The sequence below is a fragment of the Ornithorhynchus anatinus genome, chromosome 3, assembly GCF_004115215.2.
Source record: "Ornithorhynchus anatinus isolate Pmale09 chromosome 3, mOrnAna1.pri.v4, whole genome shotgun sequence".
Lineage (NCBI taxonomy): Eukaryota > Metazoa > Chordata > Mammalia > Monotremata > Ornithorhynchidae > Ornithorhynchus > Ornithorhynchus anatinus.
The window spans coordinates 16651624-16661718 of NC_041730.1; the positions used below are offsets into that span (position 1 = coordinate 16651624).

Genomic DNA, 10095 nt, shown 5'->3' on the forward strand with positions numbered 1-10095 from the left:
CGGTTAATCCCCATTTTCCAGATGAGGCCACTGAGGCCCAGAGAAGTGAAGTGACTCGCCCACCGTCCCACAGCTGACAGGGCCGGGATACGAACCCATGACCTCTGACTCCCGAGCCCGGGCTCTTTCCACTGAGCCGCGCTGCTTCTCTATTATTAACCGGCCAAGAAGACCAGGCCTCAGCGCAGTGTCTAGCAGCCTAGAGACACCCCCCCGTCCTGACACAACTGGCCCCACTGACTTGACGGTAGCAAGAGCAAAACCGTGTGTTCCCCGAGATCAGTCCTCGTTGCACAAGTAGGGTCATCTCCTCTTGATCCGTCTCTTCGCGGTCAGGCCTTTGGTGACGAGCCATGCAGACCTTCTTACAAAACCAGGCTAACGCCGCCTCACGAGTCACCGGAATGACAGCTTCCTGACGTGAGCCAACAGAGTATTGCGACCGCAGGGCCGAGCGCGAGAGTCAGCGGAGGCGGATCCCGCTCCTTCCGTTCAGAGGACGTAGAAGTGAGCGCCTCTTCCCATCGGTCAATTTGTATTTATCGTGATCGTTGCTCGTAAAAATCGGTGGAGAGAGCGTGGGCTTCGGGAGTCAGAGGACCTGGGTTCTAATCCCGGCTCTGCCACTTGTCTGCCGGGTGACCTGGGGCGAGCCACTTAACTTCTCAGCGATAATAATTTAATAATTTTGGTATCTGTTAAGCGCTTACTAAGTGCAGAGCACCGTTCTGAGCGCTGGGGTAGAGACAGGGCGATCAGGTTGTCCCACGTGGGGCTCCCGGTCTTCATCCCCATTTTATAGATGAGGTAACTGAGGCACAGAGAAGTGAAGCGACTTGCCCACAGTCACACAGCTGCCAAGGGGCAGAGCCGGGATTCGGACCCATGACCTCTGGCTCCCGAGCCCAGGCTCTTTCCACGGAGCCACGCCGCTTCTCTAGTGCTCTCCTCTGGAAAATGGGGATGAAGACTGTGAGCCCCACGAGGGCCAGCCTGATTACCTCGGATCTACCCCAGTGCTTAGCACAAAGTAAGCGCTTAACAAATACCGTAATATCATTAATTAATAATAATAATAATGGCACTTAAGAGCCTAGCATGGGCCAGGCACCGTACTAAGTGTTGGGGTGGATATAAGCAAAGTGCGTTGGACGCAGTCCCTGTTAATCCCCGTTTTGCACGTGAGGTAACTGAGACACAGAGACTGAAGTCATTTGCCCAAGGTCACACGGCAGACAAGTGACTGAACAGGATTCGAACCCAGGTCCTTCTGACTCCCAGGCCCACGCTCTATCCACTAGGCCATGCTGTTTCTGTGTGCACTGCACTAAGCGCTCGGGAGAGCACGACACAGCAATATAACAGACACGTTCCCTGCCCGCGGTGAGCTTACAGTTTAGAGGGGGAGAGAGACTATTAATATATTAAGTCCTATTACCTAGTCCTATTAAACTATCAAGTCCTCTGACTCCCAAAGCCCGTGCTCTTTCCACTTACTTTTATTAACAATAACAATAAAAAATACAATAATATAAATAAATCAGAGATATTTAAGTACCGTGGGGCCGGGGATGGTGTATCTAAGGGAGCAAATCGGGGCGACACAGAAGGGAGCGGGAAGAGAAGAAACGAGCACTTGGGAGAGCCCTCTTGGGGCAGATGTGCCTTCAAATAAGGCATTGAAGGTGGGGAGAGTAATTGACTGGGGTGCCGGGACAGAGGCAGGACGCCGGAGAGAGATTGAAAACCCAAAACATTTGCGCCGGAGAGGAAGCGGTGTAGCTAATTAGTAAATGGCATTCGGCGCTCAGAACCGTGCTTTGCACGTAGTGCTTAACAAATGCCGTCATCATTATTATTAATAAACTCCTCCAGCAGATCGTAAATTCTCTGACGGCAGGGATCGCCTCTATTAGTCTACTCTCCTAGTACAATATTCCCTCCTGAAGAAGCGGTCAGTAAACACCCCTGATTGAACGACCGCACCGACGCCATCTCCCGTGGAGCACTTCGTCGCTAACTGTTTACTCCTGAGGCCTAAGGACAGGGAGAGAGGAGGATTCAAAACTCCTGGGTTCTTCCGCAAACTCCCGATCTGAGTCGCTACGCCACGGGGCCCCACCGCTCCATCCGTTGGCCTGGTCTCCCCGTCCGGCGACGTGGCCTCCGGGGACCTCGGGGCCGGGAGCCCCGCGGTGACAGCTCTCCTTTATCTCAAATGTCCGAGCTCCCTGCCGACTGTCTCCGGGGGTTCGTTTGGGTTGGAAGCGGGGATGGGACGGGACGGGGACCGGTGGCGGGGAAGGGGAGGTGGCCGGGGCGCGACTGCCGGCCCCTAGCGCGGACCACGAGGGGAGGAGGCCCAGGTTGCTTATCGTCCCCTCGAGATCTAAGCCTCCCGGGGCCATCAGGCCTTCGCCCTCCCAGCCCCGCTTAGGCTTCCCCCTCCCGCGTGGCTCAGTTGCGAGAGCCCGGGCTTGGGAGTCCGAGGTCACGGGTTTGAATGCCGACGCTGCCACTTGTCAGCTGGGTGACCGAGGGCCGGTCGCTTCACTGCTCTGGGCCTCGGTGACCTCATCTGGAAAACGGGGATCAAGACTGGGAACCCCACGTGGGACGACCTGATGACCCTGTATCTCCCCCAGCGCTTAGAACAGTGCTCTGCACATAGTAAGCCCTTAACAAACACCGACATTATTATTATGATGATGATGATAAGACCCCTCACTTGAGCTCCTTTCCCTGCCTCCTGAGGAGAAGGAAGGCCAAGGCCCATGACCGTTCATTCATTCAGTGGTATTTATTGAGCGCTTCCTGGGCGCAGAGCACTGTACTGAGCACTCGGAATGTACAACTCGGCAACAGATAGAGACCCCCCCGCCGCGCCCAACGACGGGCTCACGGTCTAAAAGGGGGAGATGGACGACAAAACGAGTAGCCCGCGTCGCCTCTTTTCCTCTTTGAGAAGCAGCGTGGCTCTGTGGAAAGAGCCCGGGCTCGGGAGTCAGAGGTCATGGGTTCGACTCCCGGCTCCACCACCTGTGTGGGCAAGTCACTTCACTTCTCTGGGCCTCAGTTCCTTCATCTGTAAAATGGGGATGAAGACTGTGAGCCCCACGTGGGACAAGCTGCTCACCTTGTAAAATGAGAGCCCGTTATTGGGCGGGGGTTGTCTCTACCTGTTGCCGAATTGTCCATTCCAAGTGCTTAATGCAGTGCTCTGCACATAGTAAACGTTCAATAAATACAATTGATTGAATGAATGAATAAAATGGGGATGAAGCCTGTGGGCCCCACGTGGGACACCCTGATGACCTTGTATCCTCTGGGCGCTTAGAACGGTGCTTGGCACATAGTAAGCTCTTAACGAATACCCTCATTATTCTTCTTCTTCTTATTCTCTGGGCCTCAGTTCCCTCATCTAGCAAATGGGGATGAAGACAGTGGGCCTCCTGTAGGATAACCTGATGACCTGGTATCCTCTGAGCGCTTAGAACGGCGCTTGGCACGTAGTAAGCTCTTAACGAATACCCTCATTATTATTATTATTATTTTCTAGGCCTCAGTTCCCTCATCTGGAAAATGGGGGATGAAGACGGCGGGCCTCACGTAGGACAACCTGATGACCTTGTATCCCCGGGGCGCTTAGAACGGTGTTTGGCAGATAGTAAGCGCTTAACAAATACCACCATGATTATTATTCTCTGGGCCTCAGTGACGTCATCTGGAAAATGGGGATGAAGACGGTGAGCCTCACCCGATGACCTTGTATCCCCCGGGCGCTTAGGACAGTGCTTGGCACATAGTAAGGGCTTAACAAATACAATCATAAATTATTATTATTATTATTCTCTGGGCCTCAGTTCCCTCATCTGGAAAATGGGGATGAAGACAGTGGGCCTCGCGTGGGACAACCTGATGACCCTGTATCTCCCCCAGCGCTTAGAACAGTGCACTGCACGTAGTGAGCGCTTAACCAATACCAACATGATTATTATTATTCTCTGAGCCTCAGTTCCCTCATCTGGAAAATGGGGATTAACCGTGAGCCTCGCTCGGGACAACCTGATGACTCCGTATCTCCCCCAGTGCTTAGAACAGCGCTGTGCACATAGTGAGCGCTTAACAAATACCACCATGCTTATTATTCTCTGGGCCTCAGTGACCTTATCCGTCAAATGGGGATGAAGCCTGTGAGCCTCACGTGGGCCAACCTGCTGACCCTGTACCTCCCCCAGCGCTCTGCACATAGCGAGCGCTTAACAAACGCCAAGACGAGATGAGGAGGATGATTTCCTCCTCATCCTTGATTCTATTTATTTGCCCTTGTTTTAATGAGCCGTCCATCCCCTCCATTCGATTTACTGCCATCGTTCTTGTCCGCCCGTGTCCCCCGATTAGACTGTAAGCCCTTTAGTGGGCGGGGACTGTCTCCATCTGTTACCGACTTGTCCATTCCTGGCGCTTAGTCCAGTGCTCTGCACCGACTGTGAGCCCGTCAAAGGGCAGGGACCGTCTCTATCTGCGGCCGACTTGTCCATTCTAAGCGCTTGGTTCAGTGCTCCGTACGTAATAAGCGCTCAAAAAATACGATTGAATGAATGAATGAATACGAATGAATAAATATGAATGAATAAATACGAATGAATACAAATGAATAGGAATGAATGAATACGAATGAATGAATAAATAAATAAATACGAATTGATGAACGAATAAATACGAATGAATGAATGAATAAAGAAATACGACTGCATGCATAAATAAATACGAATGGTGAATGAGCACAAATGAATACGAATGAATGAATGGATACGAATGAATAAATAAATACGAATGGATGAATGAATAAATGTGAATGAATGAATGGATACAAATGAACAAATAAATAAATACGAATGGATGAATGAATAAATGTGAATGAATGAATGAATACAAATGAATACGAATGAATGAATACGAATGAATAAATACGAATGAATAAATAAAAACGAATAGACGAATGAATAAATGCGAATGAATGAATACGAATGAATAAATAAATACGAATGGATGGATGAATAAATGTGAATGAATGAATGAATACGAATGAATAAATAAATACGAATGGATGAATGAATAAATGTGAATGAATGAATACGAATGAATGAATAAATACGAATGAATGAATAAATAAATACGGACGAATGAATGAATGAACGAGCGCATGAATGAATGAACGTCCGGGCGAGGGCGGGCGCTGAGGCGAGGGGCCGCGGGCGGAGGCGGGGGGGAGGGGGGAGGGGGTTGAGGGGAGGGGCGGTGCGCGCGGGCGCGCGCGGGCGCGGCTCCCTCGCCATTGGCTGGCGGTGGGCCGGCGTTGGTGACGTCAGACGTAGGGTATAAAAGGCGCCGGGGGAGCGGGGGAGTCCGCAGAAGCGCCGCGAGGGCGGAGGGAGGGGAGAGTGGAGCTGCGGTTTCCCGCTTCAACAGTGCTTGGACGGAAGCCGCCGCCCGGTCCTCCCCGGACCCCCGCAGTCGTCGCCGCCGCCCATCTTCCATCGCCCTTCTTCCATCGTCCTTCCTCCTTCCATCGCCCGCCATGAGCTCCGCCGCCCCCTCCCAGGTGCGCCAGAACTACCACCAGGACGCCGAGGCCGCCATCAACCGCCAGATCAACCTCGAACTCTACGCCTCCTACGTCTACCTGTCCATGGTGAGCCACCGCCGCCCTCCTCACTCGCCCCGCTTCTCCACCGTCCTAGGATGGGCAGAGCAGTGCCCTAAGCGCCGGGGGACATCCAAGGTCGGGCGGTGGGGCCCCCGGGCTTCATCCCCATTGGACAGATGAGGTCACTGAGGCCCAGAGAAGAAGAAGAATGTCGGTGCTTGTTAAGCGCTGACTGTGTGCAGAGCACTGTTCTAAGCGCTGGGGGAGATCCAAGGTCAGGTGGGCCCCCGTGGGGCTCCCAGGCTTCATCCCCATTGGACAGATGAGGTCACTGAGGCCCAGAGAAGAAGAAGAATCATTTGGGTATTTGTTAAGCGTTGATTATGTGCAGGGCACTGCCCTAAGCACTGGGGAGATCCAGGGTCATCAGGTTGTCCCCGTGGGGGCTCCCAGGCTTCACCCCCATTAGACAGATGAGGTCACCGAGGCCCAGAGGAGAAGAATAATGTTGGTATTTGTTAAGCGCTTAATCTGTGCAGAGCACTGTTCTGAGCGCTGGGGGAGATCCAGGGTCATCAGGTTGGCCCACGTGAGGCGCACAACCTCCATCCCCATTTTACAGATGAGGGAACTGAGGCCCAGTGAAGTGACTCGCCCACAGTCAGCTGACAAGGGGCAGATCCGGGATTCGAACCCATGACCTCTGACTCCCAGGGCCGGGCTCTTTCCACTGAGCCACGCTGCTTCTCATCACGCTGCTTCTCAATAATAATAATGATGGTATTTAAGCGCTGACTCTGGGCAGAGCACTGTCCTAAGCGCTGGGGGAGATCCAGGGTCATCAGGTCGTCCCACGTGAGGCTCATAGGCTTCATCCCCATTTTCCAGGTGAGGTCACTGAGGCCCAGAGAATAACGTTAATAATAATGTGGGTATCTGTTAAGCGCTTACTACGTGCAGAGCACTGTCTTAAGCGCTGGGGGAGATACAGGGTAAGCAGGTTGTCCCACGTGAGGCTCACAGTCTTCATCCCCATTTTGCAGATGAGGGAAACTGAGGCCCAGAGAAGCGAAGTGACTTGCCCACAGTCACACAGCTGACAAAGTGGCTTGCCCGAATTCACACAGCGGACAAGCGGCGGAGGGGGGATTAGAACCCACGACCTCCGACTCCCAAGCCCGGGCCTGGGCCAGTAGGCCACGCTGCTTCACTTAAATCTCTGCCCTAAAGCATCACGCTGCGCCCCCTCCCCAGCGGCACATCATCTCCCGTCTTAAGAGGGGTCCGCCAACCGCTGTAGGAAAACGGGCCGTTCCAGACGTCGCCCTCCCCCGGGTCCGGAGGGAACCTTTGTAACCAGCCGGTAAAACTGCGAAAGGAAAAAATCCCCTAGAGACGATGCCAAGGTTGGCCCTCGTTGCCAAGGTTGTGCCTCCTTGCGGGATGAGACCTGCCAACCTTCAGGTCCCCCCAGGAGCTCCCCTCTAGTCTTGGCTGTGTTAGCTGATGTTACTCATTTACCACCATCAGTCCCGCGGTTAAAGATTAAACCCCCCCCCCAACACCAGATAAACGAAGCCCTTGTTGGTGCCTGGTTTTTAATGAAATGGAGGACGCCGTGTCCGGTGCAGCTCTCCCTTGACTGGGGAGGAGTTTGCTGGGCGAATGGTATCAAATGGCAACCTTGGATACTGATTCAAGGTGGCCCTCTTTTTTTTTTTTTCCCCCTTTGCTGCTCTGCATTGCTTATCTGCAGGAGTTCCAGGCTGTCCTGCCGAGTTGCCCCCCCGCCCCTGATGAGCTTATCTAAACAAAACCAACTGCATTGTAACATTCCCCACCTCCTCCTGGTTCTGAAGATCTAAGAAAGTTGGCCCCCGGAGAGGGACTCTCTTTATCTCACCCTCTCTCTCCCTGCTCCCTCTCCCTCTTTGGGGTAGGATGGCTTCCATTTTGGGTTCACTGGGCCAAAGTTGGTCCCGGAGAGGGACTCTCTTTTTCTCCCCCTCCCTTTCCCTGCTCCCCCTCCCTCTCTGGGGTAGGATGGCTTCCATTTTGGGTTCACTGGGCCTTGCCGGAGATTTAGGATTAGTACAGAACTTGGCACCCAGTAGGTGCTTAATGAAAACCCTCTTCTGGTACCTCAGAAAAAAGGAATAGGTTTCTAAGCGCCCGACGGCATTAGAATCCCCCGAACTCTAATCTTTAAAACTGGCCAGAGCTCTTAATGTGTGTATCCTGAGCGTGTCGAGTTAGTTTCCGCAAGCCTCACTCTGTTCCTTGTGCCACGGTGTTGTGGATAGACGGTGAGACGTGTTAAGATTTTCTGCCGAGGCTCTGATCCTGAATTTTCCTGGGTAAATTTCTCCCAACTCGGTCTCCTGAGGGTTTCTAGGGTCCGGAGATGACTCGGTAAAATCGGGCCGAAATCGGGCCGTCTGGCCGGAAACGGACGGATGTCTGATGCGTACTGTGGTGAGCTTCATTTGATTGTTCCCTTACGTCCCGCCGTTGCGTAATTCCTGTCACTGAGCCCCGAAAGCCTGAAATACGGTGCTCTGGCTTCAGTCTTAAACTCTTGCATAGCCCATTGACAGGTGCTGTGTGTGAGTTTTATTATTTTATTCTAGGAACATCTCAGAATCTGTCTTCACGGTGACCCTTCCGAAAAGTGGACCCGGCACCAAATCTCAAGCTGGCACAAAGTGTCTTAATTACATAATGCCAACTGCTCTTCTAACAGTGTCGTTGGCAGTCGGCTTCCCTCCTCGTTAACTGGCAAATCCCAAATTCCTCTGTCCCGGTAGCTGTTGGCTTGACATTAGGTGGACACTTGCATGTATCTGTGGTGGTCTTTGGTGAAGTAACTCATGGCAGCCGTATGCAGAGACTTCCACTTCTTTCTTCCTTAACTGTTGAGGAGCTTGGGCAGGAAACGCGCATGTACTTCAGCCGTGGCCATGTGGGCTAATGGTCACTTCCCTTTTTCCATCATTCCAGAATTCTAGTAGGTGACTGGTGCTAATCTCTTGTTCTCTGTAATCTCCTACTAAACTAGGCTCTCGGGGAAGTCATCGCTTTTTTTCAAGTGAAAAATGGCAAAAGTAAGGCAAGAGACCGTCTCCTTTTACACTCTCCCACCCGCCGGTCTCTTGTAGGTGCCAAAACTTCCCCTTTATGAAGCCACTGTCTCTAGTCCGTGCTAACTAGAGGGAATAGCATTTTGGGGAGTGGGCAGTCATAAGTTTGAGATAGAATTGTAAAAGGAGCTGTGAAAAGCAGGTCCTTTTTAGAGTAGGAGACACTAGAAATGAAGGTCTTCTCTGAGCGCTTTATTCAAGTTCAAGGAGGAAATACTGATTAACCTGGTGTTGCTCGCTTTCTGTTTAGTCCTACTACTTTGACCGGGACGACGTGGCCCTGAAGAACTTTGCCAAGTACTTCCTGCACCAATCCCACGAGGAGAGAGAGCACGCCGAGAAACTAATGAAACTACAGAACCAGCGAGGTGGCCGGATTTTCCTGCAGGACATCAAGGTGGGGCGGTCGTAGGGATTACCTCGCTGGCTCCGGAAACAGAACGCGCTTTGCTTTCCTTGGTTGTAGCTCTGCTCACTTTGCCTTTTCTCACTATTAGAAACCTGACCGTGATGACTGGGAAAACGGGCTGACTGCAATGGAGTGTGCCTTGCACCTGGAAAAGAATGTCAACCAGTCACTCCTGGAACTCCACAAACTGGCAACTGACAAGAATGACCCCCATGTAAGTTGAAACCAGGGCCAGAGTGGGGAAGCCTCCTTGGGGCGGGTGAGCAATATGCGAGGTCTGGTCATCCCGTCAAAGTTAGGATCGACTGACCCTTCCTTCCAAAAGCCACCTACTTTTAGTGAGACTAGGACCTCGAACAGGTTAAAAGGCCTCAGCTCGCCAGCTGGTGCCCCTTCCTGAGAGGCGAGGGCAAGGCGAAGCCAACACTTCTGCCCCCTTAAAACCCGGATTGACTTCACAGAGCGAAGGGTGTTCCCTTCGGGTAATAGGCAGACCTCCCGTAATTCTCTCGTTTCCCCTCCGTAGCTGTGCGACTTCATTGAGACCCACTACCTGGATGAACAGGTGAAATCCATCAAAGAACTGGCAGACCACGTGACCAACCTGCGCAAGATGGGAGCCCCAGATTCTGGCATGGCGGAGTACCTCTTTGACAAGCACACCCTGGGAGATAGTGACAACGAGAGCTAAGCTGGCCTCACCCGCTGCTGTGGGTATAACTTCTCTTTATTATCCAGCAGTGCATGCGTCTCCTTGGTTACCTGTTCCCCTCAATCTGTCCCCCAGAACCACCGTTTTTTTTTTGTTGTTTGTTTCTTACCGTGTTGTCATTACATCCAATAAAGTGACTTGGTTCTCATTTGTTGTGAGAGTCGTAGCCCAGCCCTTCAGTGCT

The 10095-nt window shown here is 52.3% G+C and overlaps 1 protein-coding gene and 1 long non-coding RNA gene across 2 annotated transcripts; both read left to right on the forward strand.

Annotated features, from left to right (window-relative positions):
• The first annotated feature begins 5399 nt into the window (after positions 1–5399).
• Positions 5400–10059, forward strand: FTH1 (ferritin heavy chain 1). The gene is made up of 4 exons (XM_001513998.4): positions 5400–5695; positions 9041–9187; positions 9288–9413; positions 9726–10059. The coding sequence occupies exons 1-4, from the start codon at positions 5582–5584 to the stop codon at positions 9888–9890; spliced, it is 552 nt and encodes a 183-aa protein (XP_001514048.1). The 5' UTR covers positions 5400–5581; the 3' UTR covers positions 9891–10059.
• On the forward strand, positions 6791–9039 carry LOC120638271. The gene is made up of 2 exons (XR_005659844.1): positions 6791–7351; positions 8046–9039. It is a non-coding gene; the product is annotated as an uncharacterized LOC120638271 (long non-coding RNA).
• Positions 10060–10095: the final 36 nt, after the last annotated feature.

What these genes read in the sequence shown, in the direction of transcription:
- FTH1 (XM_001513998.4), top strand. Translation starts at nt 5,582, where the DNA reads ATGAGCTCCGCCGCCCCCTCCCAGGTGCGCCAGAACTACCACCAGGAC. An exon ending in CCTACGTCTACCTGTCCATG is followed by an intron (nt 5,696 to 9,040) that starts GTGAGCCACCGC and finishes CTTTCTGTTTAG; the next exon opens with TCCTACTACTTTGACCGGGA. An exon ending in TTTTCCTGCAGGACATCAAG is followed by an intron (nt 9,188 to 9,287) that starts GTGGGGCGGTCG and finishes TCTCACTATTAG; the next exon opens with AAACCTGACCGTGATGACTG.